General features: G+C 39.6%; 1 protein-coding gene across 1 annotated transcript in view; it reads left to right on the forward strand.

Annotated features, from left to right (window-relative positions):
• Positions 1–24,816, forward strand: part of EXOC4 (exocyst complex component 4) — an 809,165-nt gene that overhangs the window by 213,676 nt on the left and 570,673 nt on the right. Inside the window, exons 8-9 of the mRNA XM_082254329.1 lie at positions 10,734–10,879; positions 16,523–16,611. Coding sequence (XP_082110455.1) covers positions 10,734–10,879; positions 16,523–16,611 — 235 coding nt within the window. The remainder of the gene's footprint in view (positions 1–10,733; positions 10,880–16,522; positions 16,612–24,816) is intronic.

A 24,816-nucleotide genomic window follows, 5' to 3' on the forward strand; every position in this document is an offset into this window, starting at 1 on the left:
TCTGTAGCTAATGCAGCGGAATAACGACCATTACACTAAACAAAGAAGCCATTCCATTAGAAGTAGTTTGTCAGCATAGCTTGTGACAGGAACAAACCTTAACAAACAGTGTCCTTGCAAGAGTCATTCTTCTAATAAGACATAACTAGCAATAGCGATATAGAAAAATATCAGTAAAGTGAATCATTCTAGCCAAAATGAACCTGTGAATGTTTTGTAACAGCAAGAAAATTACAGCTAGCATACAGGTTGCCTGAGTATTATACCTGCTACATTGAATTGTGATATGACCTGCCTTTTCAATTTTAGGAAGATGTTGGGATTAAAACTTTGAGAATTATTTAAAATTGGTTAAGGTGCCCCATCCAAAATGGAGATCTTTTTTATATAGTATTCGCTTTGTTTTCTTCATCGTTGACAATATGATTTGCAAGCAGCTCACCTGGGATCTGGTCTCCATTCCCTCCGGTATATTTCAGATTGCCCTGATTGATTCCAGTGTGTTCTTAGTCCAGCTTGAATATATTATTATACCATGGTATTGGACTTCCTTAGAGAGGTATCCCTGTAACAGGTCCCAATGACGTGGCATCTGTGTAAGATGACCAGAACACCTCACCTTTCCCCTTGTGAGTCAAAGAAACAGCTGTTTGAGTTTTGTCCAAACTTTTTATTATGCCTTTAAAAACATTATGCAATAATTTTGATTTTCATGGACAGATTTCTATGATTTTGGGCCCCCAGATACCACTTAGACTTTACATAGTTGTATATTATTATGTCTGTCAAGATTTCTTTGAAGAACATAGATAAATTGTCCTTTTTCTTAGGAAACGAGAAAAACTGTATCATTGTTTTTCATCCTGTAGATTTCTTGAATTGATTCTTTGGTATATCTGCTGATGTATCTTCTTGGAATTAACTATATCTATGAGCCTTTGTTTGCTTTGTGGTACCCCTGTATCTTTCCTTTTGAAGCTCTGAAAGCTTAGCTTCTCAATAAGGACAGTCTAACACATCCATACACCTTACGAGCATTTGGCAGAAATGTAATTAATTTCCAAGTACAGTAGGAATCAGTTTTTGTTTTGTTTTTTAAACTCTGTATTTTTAGCTGTTTCTTAAGAACTCAACACAAACTATTCAGCAGAGGGATTACACTGTAGAATTATTATTATCCTACAGTTAAAGGATTTGTTATAGTTATATAATATTTGGGATTAAGTTGTAGAATATATTTTTATCCTGTAATCTTCCTTGTGTTGTCCTTCTCTGCCCTGTAATCAAGTCCTTAAATGACAACTCCGCTTTCAATAAAATGAATATAGCATATACAATTGCTACACAAGTCATTTTTTAATTTAATGTTATTAAAATACTATTCAATTTTAAACTGCAGCCTCTTACTAAAACTGTCAAAAAAATTCCATGCGTTAAGGCAAGCTGGATGCATTCTGTACACAGCTGGTATTGAGAATGCCCCCAGAAATATATTTTCCTGCTTATGTTTGGATGATTGATTTCGAAAGACAGTTGCATACACGTACATACAAGTCAACTTTTATGCATCCTCTGTAACAGGAAGTTCAGTTTTGGTGAGCTGTTCCTCAAGGATTAATTACTTCTAAAGGCATGCCAACACTGCACTCTTCCTCACCAGAACACTGAGATTTTTCCAGGTGTTTAGCGTGAACCAGACTAACAGGCATACTATGTTGCGTTCAACAAGGTGAATGCCACTTCATGGACTTATTTTTAGTTGCATAGTTCATTTCTTCTGCTCAACCACAGAAACCTTTGTATTATGTAGACTCATTCACAAAATACAAAGGCTTCTGTGAATGGGCAGCAGAGAAGAGGGGCAGGTATAGCTGCTGTGTGCATCTGTCTTCTCCAGAAGCTACATACAACTGTTAGATGTAAACAATATAGATAAGTTTAGGAGCTGGAATAAACCTCTTTGGACTTGACTCATAGTATGCCTGAACATCAAAGTAGTCAAATTCCTGGAATTAATTTTTAAAGTACCAGTAAACCTAAAGTACATGGCACCATGTCTGGTTAAAAAGAAAAAAAAACAGTAACACAGAAGTCAAAATGTTTTTTGTTTTTTTGTTTTAAGTTAACCACTTACCGACAGCCCACCGTGTAAATACTGGGGCAGTGTGGCTCTATTGCGTGAAACGTCGTACCTGTATGTCCTTTCGTTTTTTTTTTTGGCAAAAAAAGAGAGTACACCCCTAAGTGAAAATGTCCAAATTGCGCCCAAGGTGTCAATATTTTGTGTGGCCACTATTATTTTTCAGCACCACCTTAACCCTCTTGGGCATGGAGTTCACCAGAGGTTCACAGGTTGCCACTGGAGTCCTCTTCCACTCCTCCATGACAACATCACAGAGCTGGTGGGTGTTAGAGACCTTGCTTTCCTCCACCTTCAGTTTGAGGATGCCCCACAGATGCTGAATAGGGTTTAGGTCTGGAGACATGCTTGGCCCGTCCATCACCTTTACCCTCAGCTTCTTTAGCAAGGAAGTTGTCGTCTTGGAGGTGTGTTTGGGGTCGTTATCATGTTGGAATACTGTCTTGCAGCCCAGTCTCCGAAGGGAGGGGATCATGCTCTGCTTCAGTATGTGACAGTACATGTTGGCATTCATGGTTCCCTCAATAAACTTTAGCTCCTCAGTGCTGGCAGCACTCATGCAGCCCCAGACCATGACACTTCCTCCACCATGCTTGACTGAAGGCAAGACACCCTTGTCTTTGTACACCTCCCCTGGTGGGCGCCCCACGCGCTTGACACCATCTGAACCAAATAAGTTTATCTTGGTCTTATCAGACCACAGGACATGGTACCAGTAATCCATGTCCTTAGTCTGCTTGACTTTAGCATGTGCACTATCTTTAGAAGAGGCTTCCTTCTGGGACGACAGCCATGCAGACCAATTTGATACAGTGTACGACGTATGGTCTGAGCATTGACAGACTGACCCCACACCCCTTCAACCTCCACAGCAATGCTGGTAGCACTCATTCGTCTATTTCCCAAGGACAACCTCTGAATATGACGCAGAGCACGTGCACTCAACTTCTTTGGTTAAACATGGCGAGGCCTGTTGTGAGTGGAACCTGTCCTGTGAAACTGCTGTATGGTCTTGGTCACCATGCCGCAGCTCAGTTTCAGAGTCTTGGCAATCTTCTTATAGCCTAGGCCATCTCTATTTAGAGCAACAATTATTTTTTTCAGATCCTCCAAGTTTTTTGCTATGAGGTGCCATGTTGAACTTCCAGTGACCAGTATGAGAGAGTGAAAGTAATAACGGCAAATTTAACACACCTGCTCCCCATTCACACCTGAGGCCATACACACTATAAGATTTTCTGAAGACTTTTTCCTTAAGATTTACCAAAACCATATAATATGAGGTCAAACCTAAACACTTTCAATTTGTATGCAATCTGGCAGGCCCTTGAACTACATAGAAAAGGTAAATCTGAAGGAAAAAGTCTTCAGAAAATCTTATAGTGTGTATGGCCCTTTAGGAGTCACATGACACGGGGAGGGAAAATGGCTAATTGGGCCCATTTTGGACATTTTCACTTAGGGGTGTACTCACTTTTGTTGCCAGCGGTTTAGATAATAATGGCTGTGTGTTGTTATTTTGAGGGGGACAGCAAATTTACACTGTTATACAAGCTGTACACTCACTACTTAATAAGTGTAATTTCTTCAGTGTTGCCACTGTGGCGGAGATAACATATATGCATTTCATTTGTGTATTTAGCTGTTTACATGGTGTTCTGATTTTAAACCCACTGTTTTTATGAAAGGGACAGAAGGAACAGAGTGTTGCTGCATTAAGTGGTTTCAGTGAAATGGGGGAAGTCAATGAAATAAATCTACTTAAACTTTGCATGTATTTATGCAAATATATGCTATATTTTCTTAAATATTATACTCCCTACTGTACATTCTGGAATCATGTACGTTTAGCACAGATTGATGTACTTGCACATTTTTTTCGAGAAGCATTCACACAATGCATGTACCATAGACTTCAAGATATTTGGAGGGAATTTATCACTCAAACATTTGGAAGGCAGGGCTGAATGACATCCTGTCATTTCTGCCAGACTACATTGTAGTTTATAATAATAATCAAAGCTCTCACCCGTGTAGGAACTCTTAGTTTTAACATTTGCCGTTGAAGATGACAAAATAAAATGTCACTTCTCTGTCCAGTATTCCCGTAAAATAAACTCTGCCCAGAAATCGACTATCAAAAATTATTTATGTCATTCGGTTGTTCGGTTCTTCTGCTTCCGAGACGTGAAAGAACACACAGTGTTTCTACCTTCGGTGCTGTCAGAGTAAAATTGATGTGTACGTCCCTGTGTCAGGCTGAGGGTTAATTGTTTAAATAGTCTTAATAAGTGAAAGCGTTGGGTGTTGAAACTTCTTTGCCGGAAGCCTTTTAGAAGAGTTTATGGTGCTTAAACAATTTAATGCCCTCTCCCAGAGTTTTCTAAAGTGCTTTTGTAAAAGTAAGGTTTTAATTTTTGTTTTCATTGAGTTAAGAAACATTAGCAAATCTACATTAATGGCGTTTCTAATTGTACAATTGGCATTGCTAATGGATTTAATTCTGCTGGCAGCTATTTCATTACCTAAATTACCCTCAATGCTTTGCTAATAATGTTTCCTTGTTTTTCTTGGTTTTAGTACAGTATCAGTTCACATTGTTTTATTATAAAAAAAAAAAAAATACAAATACATTTATATTCCCTAGCAAATGAGTGCCCATTCTGGGCAGATGAAGGTTTCTGATTATCAAAAATAAATATTTGAGCAGCGAATTCTGTCATCAATCAAATCTTTGCATTTTTCTTATCCTTTCGTGATTGTGGCTTACCAGCCTTCAAGTGCTTCAAGAGCAGCTCAGAGACAATGTTTCCTAGGTGGTCATTATTTTGTACTGAGGCTTAAAATGATTATCAAAGGTGACCCATGTGCAGATACTAAAGACTGTGATACTGTCCTATACTGTGCCACAGTTTGGTAATAGGATATCTGATGGTGTTCCCTTTGAATTATTCAGCGTATTTACTCAGTACGGTCATGTACCTCCTTACTCTTCTTGAAGGTACTTTGCAATACAAAGGTTTCAGGAATAGTTTCCATATTTTTCCGTTATTGAATCCTTTAGCTTCAAAGTTCAGTTCTTAAAATGACGGAATGGCACTGTTTTGTAAGCTTTTTATTTTTTTTTTTTTTATGACTGCAATTTTATGGAAACTCAAACACCCTTAGGCTGGAATTCCACTTTAAGTATAACTGGAACAATGCTTAAAATGTCATCTCCCCCCTCCTGCTATCTATCCAGTCAAACCTGTGTAAAAAAGATGTGTATGCTTACTTAGTTTTAGGCCTCTCCAGTCCAGCCATGTGATCTCTTCTGTATCAGTAAGCAGCAGCTGCAAGGGAGAAGAGGGAGTATTTACCAACAGCTTTGAATTTCAGTTGATGGCACTCCCTCCTCCCCCCCTACGCTTTACGCTCGCTCACACAGTAGATCACATGACCGGAACAGAGTGGACTAAAAATAGGTAAGTATGCACATCTTTTTTTACACAGGTTGGGCAGGATAGGTAGAAGGAGGGTGGAGGGAACATTTTTAAGCGTAGTTTAATGTTAAATTGGAATTGTACATGTAACATACCTGCGTAGTACCTATGTATTATAAGCACTAACCTCAAAGTGTATCAATGGTCAAAATGTAAAATCATATGTTCATTTCTACGTTATTAATCTGAAGGATCTTGACGATTGTAAGTTTACTTTGTAAAGATCCCCACACATTTACTTCCCTTAATTCTGTGAAATGTGTTCACTATGCCCTCTTGATAGGCACTGCTGCCTCACAGAATTCACATAGCCTGCCTTCTGAACTACAAGGGTTCTTTTTCAGGAGGCAGAGTCACTACAGGAATCACTGCATGTAGGCAGCAAGGCACCATGAGATATGCAGTCCTTAGATATTTAAAGTAAACCGCAGAGGAGAAGCTGCAAAGCATGCAGGTAATCCAGGAAGTGCTGGAAAGAGTTGGTCAGCAGACTGGCAGCCATCACAACATAAAAGGAGTAATCTTTTACTGGATTGCCAAAAATAACGATTGTTTATATTCTTATTATAATGCTTATGTTATATAACCAAAGTCTATACTATAGATCTCCTATAAGACAGTAAAGAAAACCACTTTAAAGCGGACACACAGAGTGGTCTTTAATGCCCACATTCTGCACATATGCGCCGCTTAGTTCCTGTCCTGAGAGACCGATGTTTCCTAGTACAGAGACCGAGCTGTGAAAAACGAATGACTGGGCCCTTCCAATCATGTGACCATTTGGACAGTACCTTTGCCTATTGGTTGGTCAATCTTTTCAGTACTCCCCATTGGCACTGAGGAACTTTTTTTTAAAGAGACAGGGTGAGCTGGAAAGGGTTAAACACTGAAAAGGTCAGATTAGTCTTTACTGCAGAAGAGACATGCTATGGAAGTACACTTACCCACAGTATGTGTGTATTTGCTGACTTTTTATTTTTTTTTTCAGAGCGAAGAGCTGTTTTTTAAACAAAAAAAAACAAAACTATGCAAATTAAGTTATGTATGTTGTGGTAAAGTGAAGTCCAGTATAAAATAACATTTCCTATAAGGTTTAGACCCTATGTTGCTGGTTATTAACACTGACGGATAGTGTGATATATGTATTTTCTCTAGTTTTAAGGCCCCATGCACACGGGACGTTTTTAACGCTGCTGTAAGCAGCGTCAGGCGTTTTCTTTTTGCAGCCTAAAAACGCCCCTCCATGTTATTCTATGGCCTCATGCACACTCAGACGTTTTTGAGCTGTAAGTGGCTTAGGCGTTTTTAGGCTGCAACAAGAACCCACCACCTGCGCGTTCTGAGGACCAGCGTTACAGCGTTAAAAACGCCTGACGCTGCTAACAGCTGAATAACTTTGCTATAACGTGGCTTAACGTGCGTTAAGCCACGTTATACGTTTTTTTTTCTTCCATTCAAAATCAATGGTTCCCTATGGGAGCCTATTGATTTGAATGGAGGTCGCACCGCAACACCGCAAGTCGGATCCGACTTGCGGGGTGACTTGCGCTGTGGGAATCTTGAGGGGGAACTCCACGCCAAAATGTGAAAAAAACAGCGTGGGGTCCCCCCCCCAAGGTTCCAAACCAGGCCCTTCGGGTCTGTTATGGAATTTGAGGGTAGCCCCATGCCGAAAAAACGGCGTGGGGTCCCCCCCAAAATCCATACCAGACCCTTATCCGAGCATGCAGCCCGGCAGGCCAGGAAAGGGGAGGGGACGAGCGAGCGGCCCCACCCCCCCTGGACCACACCAGGCCACATGCCCTCAACATGGGGGGGTGTTGGTGCTTTGGGGCAGGGGGAGCTCTGCACCCCCCACCTCAAAGCACCTTGCCCCCATGTTGATGAGGACAAGGGCCTCATCCCCACAACCCTGGCCGGTGGTTGTGGGGGTCTGCGGGCAGGGGGCTAATCGGAATCTGGAAGCACCCTTTAACAAGGGGGCCCCCCAGATCCCGGACCCCCTCCCTATGTGAATGGGTATGGGGTACACTGTACCCCTACCCATTCACCCCATAAAAGGCAGTGTATGGAAATAACGACAAGAGACGTTTTGGAAAGTTTATTAAAAATCTTCATCCGACTCTTCTTGTCTTCTCCTCTCCGGGGTCTTCTCCGGGGTCTTCTGCTCTTTTGCTGTCCGCCCTTCTTGTCTTCTCCTCTCCGGGGTCTTCTGCTCTTTTGCTGTCCCCCTCTTCTTGTGTTCTTCTCTCCGGGGTCTTCTGCTGTCCCCTCTTCTGCTGTCCTCCCTTCTTTTCTTCTCCTCTCCGGTCTTCTGCTCTTTTGCTGTCGGCTGTCTTCTTCCTCCGGTCCTCCTCCTCCGACGTCTCCGCTGATTATGCCTATCTCCGGTCTCTTCAGCTTATTATATAGCCATTAGGGGCGTGGCCCCGATGACGTCATCGGGAGGCCCCGCCCCCTCATGTCACAGATGACGTCATCGGGAGGCCCCGCCCCCTCATGTCACAGATGACGTCATCTGTGACATGAGGGGGCGGGGCCTCCCGATGACGTCATCGGGGCCACGCCCCTAATGGCTATATAATAAGCTGAAGAGACCGGAGATAGGCATAATCAGCGGAGACGTCGGAGGAGGAGGACCGGAGGAAGAAGACAGCCGACAGCCGACAGCAAAAGAGCAGAAGACCGGAGAGGAGAAGAAAAGAAGGGAGGACAGCAGAAGAGGGGACAGCAGAAGACCCCGGAGAGAAGAACACAAGAAGAGGGGGACAGCAAAAGAGCAGAAGACCCCGGAGAGGAGAAGACAAGAAGGGCGGACAGCAAAAGAGCAGAAGACCCCGGAGAAGACCCTGGAGAGGAGAAGACAAGAAGAGTCGGATGAAGATTTTTAATAAACTTTCCAAAACGTCTCTTGTCGTTATTTCCATACACTGCCTTTTATGGGGTGAATGGGTAGGGGTACAGTGTACCCCATACCCATTCACATAGGGAGGGGGTCCGGGATCTGGGGGGCCCCCTTGTTAAAGGGTGCTTCCAGATTCCGATGAGCCCCCTGCCCGCAGACCCCCACAACCACCGGCCAGGGTTGTGGGGATGAGGCCCTTGTCCTCATCAACATGGGTGCAAGGTGCTTTGAGGTGGGGGGTGCAGAGCTCCCCCTGCCCCAAAGCACCAACACCCCCCCATGTTGAGGGCATGTGGCCTGGTGTGGTCCAGGGGGGGTGGGGCCGCTCGCTCGTCCCCTCCCCTTTCCTGGCCTGCCGGGCTGCATGCTCGGATAAGGGTCTGGTATGGATTTTGGGGGGGACCCCACGCCGTTTTTTCGGCATGGGGCTACCCTCAAATTCCATAACAGACCCGAAGGGCCTGGTTTGGAACCTTGGGGGGGGACCCCACGCCGTTTTTTTCACATTTTGGCGTGGAGTTCCCCCTCAAGATTCCCACAGCGCAAGTCACCCCGCAAGTCGGATCCGACTTGCGGTGTTGCGGTGCGACCTCCATTCAAATCAATAGGCTCCCATAGGGAACCATTGATTTTGAATGGAAGAAAAAAAAACGCTGCTAAAAGCAACGTGGCAAAACGTGCAATAACGCCAATGGAAAAAGCTACTGAAAGCACGTTTTTACAGCTGCTTTTTCCGGCGTCAGAACTAACTTTGACGTACGTTTTTTCTAACGCCCCGTGTGCATGGGGCCTTATAGTCCGATATTCTATTCTCTCTGTCATCTGAAAATATGAGTCTTTCAAACAATATCACAAGAAGACAGTTTCCATCAGTTATTTATCAGGTAGTAAATAAGCCTTGCTGATTTCACAGTTACAAGGAATATAGCCCTCGTGGTTATCTTTCAACCTGTTTCTTATCAAATCCATGTGTGTTTGTGTGTGTGTGTGTGTGCGTGTGTGTTTGTGCTTGTGTGTTCGTGCATGCAATTTGGCTTATGCTCATCTCTACTTATTGTAAGGCTTATGCTCGTCTCTACTTATTGTACATTTGTGTAAAATGGACCTTCTGTAGTACACTTTTTGTAAAAAATAAATTACTGGATGGAGGTGAATATCATACAGTAAGCAGAACCAATTTTCTTTTCTGTGAAAATGTTAATCATGCCAACACCATGAACAGTTTAAATTTTAATGCAACCTGCAGAATATAAGTAATTGTTTCAGAAATGCTGTTTGATATATTCTCAATGTAGAACAAAAGTGAAAACTTTATTTTTGACATTTAGGATAGATTAAGGGAAGGTTTCCCATCTCTGTCTGCAATGGAAGATTTCCCCCTTCTAATTCTGTTCTGGAGATAACTTAAAATTTGGCATTTTCTTTCTTTCCCACACTCTGTGATAGTGGGTACCAAGGGTGAGTTTCCTTAACAGGAACACAGACAACAATAAAAACCTTTCTACTCCCTCTTTACACTGTCCAAAACAAAAAAAGAGGTTTTGCTTTTAGTAATGCTTGGTGTTGTTCCAGAGTTGGTTTTCCCTTTTTGCCACTCCACAGTCAACGTTGCCATCTTCCTAGACGCTTTGTCCACTGTTCGTATCTCCACCCTTCATCAATAGGTCAGCCTGTGCTAATGCAAATCCCATGCATGCATGATAGAGTTGCATGTTCCTAGTATTAGGCTCCAGTTTTTGAAACTCGGAACTTGCACTACACTGTACATATGCAGCAGGCAGTGTTCTAGGGAAAAGGTTGCTTGCAAAAAGTGGAAGGTTTTTTTTGGGCAGAAGAGACATACAAAGACAGGTCCAGCAAATCTTTTTTTCATTGTGAAGTTACCCTTTAAGTATAAGCTTGTTTTTTTGAAGACTGTCCATATTCAAGGTAGTTTTTTAGTTTTTCTTTTGTTAAATATTTTTTCACAAAGAAGAAAACAGCTAGACTACAGTAAGAAACCCATATCCACAAGGTAAAATCCAAGGTTTTGTAAGTGAATGCCTACCACAAACTTATTTTTATTCAGCAATGTTCAACCATTTATTACTTTGTTCAACCATTTATTACTTTGTTGTGGTCAAAATACATTTGTTTTACATTTTTTTTTTCTAATTGCTTTTTGTGATGGATTATTAAGTGATACTGACTAATGTGTTTTGTGCAGATTCTGCTCACTGAATATCTTGACATGAAGAACACCAAGACGTCATCAGAACCATCAGCCCAGCTCAGCTATGCTAGCACTGGCAGAGAGTTTGCAGCATTTTTTGCTAAAAAGAAACCCCAGAAGCCTAAGAATTCTCTTTTCAAGTACGTGTGATTGCACTTTTGCCTAGTTTTATATAATATGCTTAATTTAAAGTGTTGGTAAACCTTAAATTGACACTAAACATTATCATCCACCAAAAACAATTCATACACATCAGCTACCTATTGGCCCTGTAATCTATTTTCATTAAATCATTTCTTACTGTGTTTCTCTGTTTCCGTGTAATGCCAGCCAAAACTTCTGCTTTCCCCCTCACTTCTGTTTGTTTGGATTGAGCAGTGAACACTAGTTGCTTCCATGTTTACTGCTGTATGCGCACTACACATCTCAGAGTCCTTGGTCCCTAGTCTATCTTGGCAGCAGGTAAAAGACGATGGCTATATATATATATATATATATATATATATATATATACACACACACACACACACGCTGTGTATGTGTGTATATATATATATATATATCAAATGAGAAACCCACATTGTATGTTTTCTTAAGTGTTCCTATTGACACAGCATACATAAAAATACATTTTAAATCCATATATCTAGCGGTTTCTTTGGAGTAGATGTATACATTGGACTCAGCGTGAAGCTTTTATTATTTGAAAAGATGGCAATCTGAAGATAAGGGACAGAAGTAGGGACAATTGTTTTATGTGCATTAACATACATTGTAGAACCCTGAAACATTTAACTCTTGTCAAGACACAACATATTGCATGTAAGCACACTACAATGCACATAAATGTAGGAGTCAAAATAGTCAGTTGAAGTCCACTTTACAAATAAAGCTTAGCGACGTTTACAAAAAGAAAAAAAAAATGTGTACTGCAGCACATGTTAAATGACAGTGCATCATGCGAATGCATGTTAATGCACATGCTTTTGTGCGTGCTCAACTTTTATTCTAAGGTTTAAATGGACCCTAAAGTGTGTGTCCAGCAAAAACTTGCCTAACAGTTACTAATATAACCAAAGAACATGTTTTCTGAAATTCAAATTCTGGCTGTTTTGCTTTTGTAATCAGTTTCCGTTACCATATTATCTTCTTACATGAGTGTAGCATTATACCTTCAAAGAGAAACTCTAAGGCTACATTCACACCACTGATTAAGACTGGTGTGAATTGCAGCGACCACTTCTTCTGTGACTCTCAGCGGATAGGTGCGGCCTCTGGCCCTGTTCACTAAAACGACAGAACGCCGGCAGCCGCAGCTATTTACCACTCTCTGCACATCCAGCAAATACCTGCTAGGATTACTACTGGATGCACTTTGTGTGACAGGCACAGTGACTGAGCAGAGACGTTTACTTAGTGACACAAAGCTTGCACTTTTAACAGGGTCCAAATCACCAAGCTGGCTGTGTGCTGCAAAAATGGGCTTCCTTGGGCAGCATCTCAACTGGCATGGCCCTGTATGGAGGTATAGATCTAACTTAAAAAAATACAGAAAAAAAAAAAAAAACTATGTAGTGTCTGCACCCTTTTAGGCAAGGATGAACATTGGATAGTTACAGTATCTCACAAAAGTGAGTATGCCCCTCACATTTTTGTAAACATTTTATTACATCTTTTCATGTGACTACACTAAAGAAATAACACTTTGCTACAATGTAAAGTAGTGAGTGTACAGCTTGTATAACTGTGTAAATTTTCTGTCCCCTCAAATTAACTCAACACACAGCCATTAATGTCTAAACCGCTGGCAACAAAAGTGAGTACACTCCTAAATGAAAACGTCCAATTTGGGCCAAAAGTGTCAATATTTTTTTTGGCCACCATTATTTTGCAGCACTGCCTTAACCCTCTTGGGCATGGAGTTTACCAGAGCTTCATAGGTTGCCACTGGAGTCCTCTTCCACACCTCAATGACAACATCACAGAGCTGGTGGTTGTTAGAGACCTTGCTGTCCCCCACCTTCCGTTTGAGGATGCCCCACAGATAATCAATAGGGTTTTAGATCTGGAGACGTGCTTGGCCAGTCCATCACCTTTACCCTCAGCTTCTTTAGCAAGGCAGTTGTCGTCTTGGAGGTGTGTTTGGGGTCATTATCATGTTGGAATACTACCCTGCGGCCCAGTCTCCCAAGGAAGGGTATCATGCTCTACTTCAGTATTTTACAGTATAGGTTGACATTCATGGTTCCCTCAATGAACTGTAGTTCCTCAGTGCTGCCAGCACTCATGCAGCCCCAGACCTTGACACTCCCACCACAATGCTTGATTGTCGGCAAGACACACTTGTCTTTGTACTCCTCACCTGGTTGCTGCCCCACACACATGACACCATCTGAACCAAATACGTTTATCTTTGTCTCATCGGCCGACAGGACATGGTTCCAGTAATTCATGTCCTTAGCCTGCTTGTCTGCAGCAAACTGTTTGCGGGCTTTCTTGTGCATCATGTTTAAGAGAGGCTTCCTTCTGGGACGACAGCCATGCAGACCAATTTGATGCAGTGTGCGGCGTATGGTCTGAGCACTGACAGACTGACCCCACACCCCATCAACCTCCGCAGCAATGCTGGCAGCACTCATTCCTCTATTTTCCAAAGACAACCTCTGGATACGACGCTGAGCACGTGCACTCACCTTATTTGGTCGACCATGGCGAGGCCTGTTCTGAGTGGGACCTGTCCTGTTAATCTACTATATGGCCTTGGCTATCATGCTGCAGCTCAGTTTCAGGGTCTTGGCAATCTCCTTTTAGTCTAGGCCATCTTTATGTAGAGCAACAATTCTTTTTTTTCCAGATCTTTAGAGTTCTTAAGGTGCCATGTTGAACTTCCAGTGACCAGTATGAGAGAGTGAGAGCGATAACCAAATTTAACACACCTGCTCCCCATTCACACCTGAGACCTTGTAACCCTAACAGGTCACTTGACACCGGGGAGGGAAAATAGCTAATTGGTCCCAATTTGGACATTTTAACTTAGGGGTGTACTCCCTTTTGTTGCCAGCAATTTAGACATTATTGGCTGTGTTTTGAGTTATTTTGAGGGGACAGCAAATTTGCACTGTTATCCAAGCTGTACATTCACTACTTTACATTGTAGCAAAGTGTAATTTCTTCAGTGTTGTCAAATAAAAAGATATAATAAAATATTTTCAAAAATATTAGGGGTGTACTCACTTTTGTGAGATACTGTATACAGTGCCTTGCAAAAGTATTTACCCCCTTTACTTTTTACCTATTTTGTTACATTACAGCCTTAAGTTCAATGTTTTGTTAATCTGAATTTTATGTGATGGATCAGAACACAATAGTCTAAGTTGGTGAAGTGAAATGAGAAAAATATATACATAAAACTATTTTTTGAAATAGAAAACAGAAAATTGGAATGTGTGTATGTATTCACCCCCTTTGTTATGAAGCCAATAAAAAGCTCTGGTGCAACCATTTACCTTCAGAAGTAACCTAATTAGTGAAATGATGTCCACCTGTGTGCAATATAAGTGTCCATGATCTGTCATTACATATACACACCTTTTTTGAAAGGCGCAAGAAGCGGCACTAACCAAACTGCAATGGAGACCAAGGAACTCTCCAAAAAAGGAAAGGGACCGTGTAGTTGAGAAGTTCAAGTCAGGGTTAGGTTATTAAAAAAAATATCCAAATCTTTGATGATCTCCAGGAGCACCATCAAATCTATCGTAACCAAATGGAAAGAACATGGCGCAGCAGCAAACCTGCCAAGAGACGGCCGCCCACCAAAACTCACGGACCGGGCAAGGAGGGCATTAATCAGAGAGGCAGCACAGAGACCTAAGGTAACCCTGGAGGAGCTGCAAAGTTGCACAGCAAAGACTGGAGTATCTGTACATAAGAGGACAATAAGCCGTACGCTCCATAGAGTTGGGCTTTATGGCAGAGTGGCCAGAAGAAAGCCATTACTTTCAGTAAAAAACAAAATGGCCCGTTTTGAGTTTTTGAAAAGGCATGTGGGAAGGTGCTCTGGTCTGATGAGACTAAAATTGAACTTTTTGGCCATCAAAGAAAATGCTATGTCTGTTGCAAATCCAACACATCACATCACCCAACGAACACCATCCCCACAGTGAAACATGGTGGTAACAGCATCATGCTGTGGGCATGTTTTTAAGCAGCCGAGACTGGAAAACAGGTCAGAGTTGAGGGAAAGATGGATGGTGCTAAATGCAGAGATATGCTTGAGCAAAACCTGTACCATTCTGTGCGTGATTTGAGGCTAGGACGAAGGTTCACCTTCCAGCAGGACAATGACCCCAAACCCACTGCTAAAGCAACACTTGAGTGGTTTAAGGGGAAACATGTAAATGTGTTGGAATGGCCTAGTCAAAGCCCAGACCTCAATCCAATTGAAAATCTGTGGTCAGATTTAAAGAATGCTGTTCACAAGCGCAAACCAACCAACTTGAAGGAGCTGGAACAGTTTTGCAAGGAGAAATGGGCAAAAATTCCAGTGGTAAGATGTGGTAAGCTCATAGAGACTTATCCAAAGCGACTTGGAGCTGTGATTGCCACAAAAGGTGGCTCTACAAAGTATTGACTTTTGGGGGGTGAATAGTTATGCACATTGACTTTTTCTGTTATTTTGTCCTATTTGTTGTTTGCTTCACAATAAAAAACAAAACATCTTTAGTCTTCATTCACATTGATCCGACTTGTCAGGCGACTTGTCAGCCTGACAAGTCGCGGTCCTCCCGCTCCCACTGTGTAGTACAGGAGCCATTCTAATAGGAGAGACACAAGTCGCTCCGACTTAGAAAAAGGGTCCTGTACTACTTCGGGGCGACCTGTAGGCGACTTGCATTGACTTCCATTATGTGAAGTCCGTGCAAGTCGCACCGAAGTCGCGGTGCACGGGACTTCACAGGTCGCCCCGAAGTAGTGCACAAGTCGTGCCTCTTCAGTGTGAATGCGGGCTTAAAGTTGTGGGCATGTTCTGTAAATTAAATGATGCAAATCCTCAAACAATCCATGTTAAGTCCAGTTTGCGAGGCAACAAAACATGAAAAATTAATATTTTTGCAAGGCACTGTATATAGTAGATCATATTTAAAAAAAAAAAAAAAAAAAAGTTTGGTCATTTTCATGTGGATAGTCTCTGACAACCCTCCTGTCCTATTACTTCACTTTATGTTTAATGAATCAAATTGTTTTTGTTTTTCTCACTTGCTCATAATCACTTAGTAATATTACAAGTTCTTTTAAGTGATGTGTTAAGCAAGCCATACATTATAAAATTTTATTTTTGCTAACCACAGGTTGAAGGAAAGAAAATTGCTCTATTCCCCCATCAGCAAACTCAGTGTTGTTGGGGGAATCCCTCACACTGCACTATTGTATTCTGACAGTGGGAGGTTTCCCAGCTGTCAGGTTAGAAGGATCACTGCCTGCAGCTATAGCCACCGTCAGTAATCCAACGAACAAGACCCAACAGGCTGGTTGTATTGAAGTTGATCATTGGATAGACCTAAATACAACCAGCCTGCCCATAGATCATTCAAAATTAGGCCGGTTTCTGCTGAACCAGCTGAATTTTGGTCTGTCTATGGCCAGCCTTGCTCTTTTAAATAATCTGGCACTGAAACAGCCTGTACACTTTTAATAGGCATAATAATAGAACAAAGTTTGTAATGTTATGTGTACCTCTTTTTTATAGGATTAGTATGTAATATTGAATCAACTGTTTGCCTTAGGTTTGAGTCTTCTTCTCACGCCATCAGTATGAGTGCCTACTTAAGGGAACAGAGGCGGGAGCTATACAGTAAAAGTGGGGAACATCAAGGTAAGAGGTTTACTTATCTTTTAATGCCAACAATATTATATTGCTCAAGTAAATGTGTATATGTTCACAGTTAAATAAAAAAAAAAAAAATGAGTGTGCACATTTCTGGACCAGCATAATTCAAGCATATGTAAACCACAAAGGATGTGAAGGCTGCATTTGGTTTCTTTTTTTTTTTAGGCTAATTATATATTTGTGTAATATGTGCCCTTGTAACTTCACAAGTTGAAAAGAAATCCTAGCCACATCCTTATCCTTGTAAATTGCTAGTCCCATCAATCTGCCATGCGTTGGATATTAACCATAGTAGACATGTTTGAAATCTAGCCCATGTGACAACCATGGCTTCTAACATAAATACAGCAGGGAAATGAGTGTAGATAAGAAAAAAAAAAAATAAAAATAGTGTAGCCATCACATTTGAAGGACTGGTAAACTGCAATATAAGCTGAGTAATTAACCGCTATCCTCTCTGCTATCCCCAAAGAGGAATTAAAAGTTTTATCCTTATTGTACAGGACACAGAAAATGATTCTTCACCATGGGTTATTTGCCGCTACTAACTTTAGGTGATTTGACAATGACAAAAGCCTTGCTGTGATTGCCTCCCAGTGTATCCATTATGGCAGTGTTCCCCAACCCCAGGCCGCGGACCGGTACCGGTCCATGGATCAAACAGTACCGGGCCACCTGAAGAACTTGAAATTATTTTACTGTCTCGGCAGTGGCGGCCGGTGCGTTAGGGGTGCTGGGGCGCAGAACAGTGCGCCCCGAGCCCACCCATTGTGTGACAATAGCGAATGGAAATTTGCTATTGTCACACGGATCCCCCTCCTGGCCAATGTGGAAGCGGGCCCTCCTAGGGAGAGTAGCAGCAGTGCTGAACTTTCTCCATTTATAGACAATTTGTCTTACCATGGACTGATGAACAGCAAGGCTTTTGGAGATACTTTTATAACCCTTTCCAACTTTATGCAAGTCAACAATTCCTAATCGTAGGTCTTCTGAGACCTCTTTTGTGCAAGGCATCATTCACATCAGGCAATGCTTCTTGTGAAAAGAAAACCCAGAACTGGTGTGTGTTTTTTATAGGACAGGGCAGCTGTAACCAACACCTCCAATCTCATCTCATTGATTGGACTCCAGTTGGCTGACATCTCACTCCAATTAGCTCTTGGAGATGTCTAGGGGTTCACATACTTTTTCCACCTGCACTGTGAATGTTTACATGGTGTGTTCAATAAAACATGGCAACATTTCATTATTTGTGTGTTTATTCGTTTAAGCAGACTGTGATTGTCTATTGTTGTGATTTAGATGATGATCAGATGACATTTTATGACCAATTTGTGCAGAATTCCATATCATTCCAAAGGGTTCAGATCCTTTTTCTTGCAGCTGTAGATGTTTGGAGACGCTTTTGAAGTCCTCCTTTGTTTTGGCAGGTCCAGCTTTGCAGCCGGTTGTTGCCACTTTTTAATTTGCCGAGACTTTGGCTAACTGAACTGGAGAACTCAGTAATGGACTTTTTCCTGATATAGATGATTCTATTCTTTCTATAGGATTACAACTCTTGCCCTCATCCCTAATATTCTGTGTTGACACTATGTAGAATATGATTTTTAAATCTCCAGAATGTACCCACTTTCTGTGTAGATGTATACAATTATCTGACTTAGAGCTTGGTTACAGTCACAAAGGATGATCATTTCCTTCCCCTTTAGGTAGAATTACAGGGACTTTTCACATCCTAAACAGGGGCCCTTGTTCATTTAGGGATTTAGGGGTATATGTCCCATCACGCTTCCCCATTTGCAATGTCTACTGTACTATAAATCTGCCACTATGTTTCTTCCAGTATCTAGGCTTCTGCTTAGTCTCCTATAGACTGTTCGAAAAAGACTTCTCAGCCGTCATGATACTTTAGAAAAGTTGTTTATTTACTTAAAGTAAAGCAAAACATACGAAACCGAATAAAACAAAACGATTTCATGCATCAAAAGAAGAGAGAGTGAGGTGTTGTGTGTCTTCAGAGTGTAGGATGTTCTTTTCTCATCTCTACTTGATCTGTAGATATAGTTGTCTTTTATACTATATGTAAAGATGATGTCGGCAAAAAGTTTGTCCTAAGAGGGTAGTAATTCTAAATATAAAAGTAACACCCACTCTTGCATATATGGTTTGAGTCTATAGTAAGACACATACTGTAACTCCACCCAACATACTGACATGGAAACTCAGACTAGTAATATAGCAAAATGGCTTCTCTGTCCTTCACAAAGACATATTGAAGTAACCTTCAAAACTAACATATTACATTAGAACATTCATATGTATTTCACGTTTATAATTTAAAATAATATTAAACTCTAAATCTCTAACAATTCCCCCTCAATGCACTATAATCAACTAATAAAAGTGCATTCATCTTAAATAAAATATGTCTCTGATCATCTTTTTTTTTTTTTTCTTACAATACAAACAAATTTATAACCAACAATACAATAAACAATTAAATTGGATATGCCATATAATGGACATAAGCACTCAAAAACACAGAGATTTTCCTGTGAAAATTGTAACAATTTCAGTCCATTGGTAGTCTATAAATCCTTATATTATTTATTGATTTTAGTTAGTTTTTCATCCAAATGATGTAATATCATCAAAGATTTTCTTCCTTCAATTTCATAAATGTATTTAACTTTTTGTAACACTCTTACATCTTTGACCAGATCATATAACTATTTTCCTATTTCAATGTAAGGACGAAGTAAATAATATCTTTGATATGTCAAATTATATTACTCTGTAATATAAATGATTAATTAATAGATAAAATCGCTTCTATCCCTGGAAATTTCTTTAACTAAATGATTTGTACAATATAAGTCTTTATACATTATCTTTCACACCAAACAATCATAAGTATAAGTAATCATAGCTCTCCATTATTCACTTGCCATCTTCATTTTTATATATTCTTTCTATCTATGACTAGCAAGCAACTCTTTTCTATGCTATTTTTTTCAACATTCTTTATTATTTAGTTCAACAGTAACTCTGTTTGAACTCAATAAATCAGATGCTTCTCTTCCACACAAGCCTGTATGTACTTTAACTATATCTTTTTTTCATCTAGTTATAATTAGCATCTCCTTCAGTAGAAGTATATATCCATAAGTCATGTATAATTCCCAAATCTATTCTTTTTAAAATAAGATAAATCTATCCTCTAATTGTTAATAATGCTTCAAATGTACAATTTTTGTACATCGTTGTTATAGCAACCCATCCATCTAACTTTCCCAAGTTGTGTGTGTTCCAACAAAAGTAGTAAAATAAAATAAATTCTATGATTACAAGTTTTTCATAATATGTGTTTCTGTAAAATAATTAGGAAACCTAGATGTAACTATAATGTAAACTAAACTAGTGTCATTATTATTAGCTGTTGCTGTGATATCAATCTTCCAAGGATCTGCTAGACTAACAAGGGTTGTGTAGGGGACAGTATCACATTTCAATGTCAACACAGAGTCACTTATGTTTCCTTCTATCTTGTCACTACCATCAAGATTAATACAGCAGATTTTACACATAATATTCCCATAACTGTATAATCCGTTCTATTTCAATAAGCAACACAATGTGTTTTAAAATATTTTCAAGCTCTAAACACTCATATTCTTCTATATCAGACAATTCATAAAAAAAAATCATATATGAGAATCACATCCCAACTCCCTCTCTCATAATGATCGAACAATCAGAATGTCTCTTATGAAACAAGGCCATATGAGGAAAACATTGAAGTCCATCCAAAAAATGATAGTCCTTGATAACACAATTAGAAAGGAAGTAATGATGAAAGCAAAAACAAACAAATAGTGACAAATAAAAGTTTAGTTGTGCTTGTGTTATGGTCATAGTAGAATTCAAAAATCCAGAAAAAAAAATATTTTCTTTAAACTTAGAAAGGAAAGACATATCTAGGAGAGAAAATGAAAACCAGTATCAATATCTTATCAAAAAATGTTTTTCTTAAGTGATTTTTCAGTGATCACTGTGGACCATTCTATGCCTTTCTGTTGTTTACCCATTCTTTGAACAAAAATATACTATAGTTCCAAATAACTTAAAAAAACAAAATAACCTTTCCAGTTGGCATCCCAAGTACCTTCAGATCTATAATTCTGAACCATAACTTGAACTCCTGGAATACATTTCTTGACATACTCAGAAGTAGAAATCTTATTCAAAACATAATTTCTATTAAAATCTAGCAAGGATCTAGCCATATTTTGTGCAGCAAACTTCTGAAGTTCCTGTACTTGTTGCAAGGTTTGCAACCACACTTTTTTCTGTACATCAGGTTGTAAATATCTAAGTAAGCTAATCTCAAAAGATAGAATAATAGACATTATTTGTCCTGTCATCAACGCAGAAAGTGACAAACCTATACTAGAAAATACTAAAGCTCTTAAGCTAAAAAGTATAGCATGAAAATAAGTCAGCCACTCTTTAGTTTAGGTTTACCTTTTCTTTTTGGATTGTTCTTTAAACAAATAAAACAAGAGTCAGTTTGATGACAAAGGGCTCTAAAAATTACAATTTCGAAAATTTATTCTATTAGCTCATACAAAAAAAATCAGTTACTGGGTGTGCAAAAAGAGAATTCAATTTCAGTAGCGTTCTAGACATTATTGTTGAAATATAAGTAACCAATTGACCGTCAATATTTTTACAATAAATGTTATCTCCACTATCAGTCTGCACATAGTCTAAGATAAAATTGCAGCCCCCCCCCCCCTTTATCCTGTGACCTGAATTAAATCTTGCAAAGGAAGTAACCTTATCAGATTCATATATTCTTTAGACTACTACACAATTGCTTTCAATTTGCAAAAGGACCACTGATTTATTTTGGTCTTTTCTATATGTTCTATTTCTGAAAGAAATTTGAATCTGTTGAAGTGGATTATTTTTGAGAACCAACTATGCCTCTCAGGGACCATATAGAAAGATACAATGTGAGTGAATGAACAACCACTCTGAATGCCAAACAAGCACAAGGCAGCCTCAGGTTTAGCTCTTTGTGCAGACATATATCCAGGAAGCTTATATTGTAACACAAGTTGCTGATCTGAAATCCAAACCGCAAATCCCATCACATATGCTCCACTGTACCAATATCTGGATGCATCTATACAGGCACAGTAAATTTCCTCCCGACAAATGTCCTCTAAAACGTGAAGGAGTGACTCTTTCATGTTCAATTACACAACTGTGGCTCTGTCTCTAACATTGCTTCATTTGAGCCAAGAAGTATTTATCTCCCACTTCAACTGACAAGCCTTTCTCCTCAAAATCCAATTGTCACTAAGCAAATCTTTGTGAATTAACACCCCTTGCCTTTCTTTGTAATAACATATTTTAGTGTAACCATGAGGTGTTCGCAAAACAAGTGTTGCAGAACCCACAATGTGTCTGATTTGTAGCATTGTCCAATGCACGTCTAACACAATTTATTGATGAAATTGTCTCATCACCCACATACACTTGAATGTAAAATGGTTGAGAGAGATCTACATTAATCAGAAATACTGAATTTGTAAGAGCTTTCTTTAGATCTTCAAATGATTATATACAAGGCCTCTCCTGTTATTAAAAATATTTGCCCTATATCCTCAGTAAGCCTCCATAATTTATTCTGATTTACTCAGACAGATGCTTTGTCTGCAAAAATCTCGATGAATTCCCGAGAAAAGTTGACCAGGCCTAAAAATCTTCTTAAAACAATTACATTGGTAGGTAATAGTACCTTTTTTTTCATCCATGGACTCTCTTCCATGTATCTGTGGAAGGGTTGATACAAAAATCTGTCATTCTCTGAGCCACAGAAGAAATTAAAACTGTCATGGGATAGCTAGCTAGTTTGTGTAACTGGATCTTTGCTACTCTGTAAGGACTGATAGTGTATACCCTAAATGTCATATTCTTTTCAGAGAGCGCAGAAGATAGTCTACTACTGTCAGTCATAGCTGTCACACTTTTTATCCCATTATACTCTTGGTAACTTTCTTGTTTATCGGTTTTGACAGATTTTGTTTGTACATCTGCAAAAAACATGTACACTGCTTTTTAATATGACTTACCTAAATATAGCAAAAACAAAGAAATTGTTTGGAGACTGATTTTCTCGTGAAACTCACAGACTGGGGCCTGCCCATGAACTGTGATTGGCCAATTCCCTGAGAAAGACTCCCCCCACAACTTACTCTTACCAGAAATGCTTATTGCAAAGACTTTTACAGTTGACTTTTAGAAACATCAGGTTGGGCAAAGCATTTACATTTTCAACATTTGCTGGGTAGCCTCAAGTAAATCTACTACCTTTAATTTAATAACCAAATCCAAGTTTGGAATCTTTTGTAAAAATTGCTCAATCATTAACTTATTGTTTCGTGCAACCTCATCTGTAGGATTGTTGTTAAACACTAAACACCAAGTTCTTTTCCATTTATCTAATTTGCATACAGTTTATTCCACAATCTCAATAAATTCTCCTATAAGCCTTGTTCTGCCTCTTGTATGTGTTTGTAATGACCACATGTAATAAACACACATTTTAGGGCTTAAATATTCACAAAAAGATAACTAAAATTTTCATGCAGCTTTAAACTTCGTTGTTTGTTTTTTTTTTTTTTTAATCAATATGACTTTATTAAAGTTATATGAGTTGACAAACATTTGCATAAAGTGCAATGTTACTTGATATAAAACAGGTGCATAAGAATGTTGAATGAACAGCTACTGTGAGGTGGTCAAAACATTCTCAACTCAGAGAGCAACAAAGAGCAATGGCGAGTAATAGATGTCATAACATCTGGATACATCCACCCATCGGATCTATGGTGGTAAATGTCTCCTATAGGAGTCAAGAGTGTCAGAACAAAATTCACGGTCTCCAGGTGTCATTAAATGTATCTGTATGTTCGTTGGCTATAGCTCTAGTTTATTCCAGAGCATAGAGATGGATAATTTCCTTAAGCCAGTCTATACGCGTTGGGATGTGAATGGATTTCCATAGCCTGGGGATAATCTACTTGGCCGCCGTGAGTAAGTATTGTGTCAATTATTTTTTGTATTTTTTCATAGTGCAATTAGAGATATGCAATAAATAGCATTCTGCAGATAGAGAAATTGTTGTTTCTGTGATTTGAACAATTGTCTCATTGACCTCACGCCAGAAGGTCTGTATGAGTGGACATTTCCACCATATGTGCAGCAGGGTGCCTTCTTTATTTCAGCACTAGCATAAGTCAGAGATATTAGGGAACCAACGTTTCAATTTATTTGGTGTATTATACCAATGAGTTTAGAGCTTAAACAAAGTTTCTTGCAATTTGGTACTGATGTAGCATTTATGTGCAAAAGTGCATGCTTTCAGCCATTGCTCATCATTAAATGAAGTATTCAATGCTTTTTCCCATAGCAATTTATGTTTGTTTGGTTCTCTAATCCCCATGGACTGCAAACAAGAATAGGCTAATGAAACCGATTTCTCAATTTTTTTGCCATCTGAACTGATTTTCTCTAAGGGGGTCAGAGTGTTGGAGAAGTGTTTATTTTTGATTGTGTTAGAAACATAACTATAGATTTGCCTGTAACTCCAAGGTGACAAATCCCTATTGTCTTGTTCTTCTCTCAACTTGTAGTATGGTTTCATTTTCCCCTTGTGTAGGCTGTGTGTAATTAATAGTGGTTAGTCATTGCGTGTGTATGGTTTGGGTTGAACAGAGAGACCCGGTGGGAAATCTAGATTCGAATCCAGAGGTGTCAGTGGTCTAGGAGTGGAGGATATGTCTGTTTTTGTGAGAAGCCTATGAAATATTTAAGAGTAGCCCCAATTAGACGGTGGGTTTTCAAAGAGGTTGGGCATTTGACCCTAGGTATCCACGGTGAATGAGTAACCAGTGTTTTATCACAGGACTTTTCCAGATTAACCCAGTCCTTATTGTCTGGATGACAATTCCAGTCTATAATGCAGGCGATGTGAGTAGCATAATAATAGTTTTTTAAATCAGGAAAACCCATGCCCCCATTTTGTTTTGGCAAGGTTAGTAATAAAGGTTTACACGTGGTTGTTTTGAGGCTCAGAGGAATTTTCTCAATTTTGATTGTAGTGTTTTAAAAAAGGTC

Source organism: Pelophylax lessonae (assembly GCF_965119305.1).
Source record: "Pelophylax lessonae genome assembly, chromosome: 4".
Lineage (NCBI taxonomy): Eukaryota > Metazoa > Chordata > Amphibia > Anura > Ranidae > Pelophylax > Pelophylax lessonae.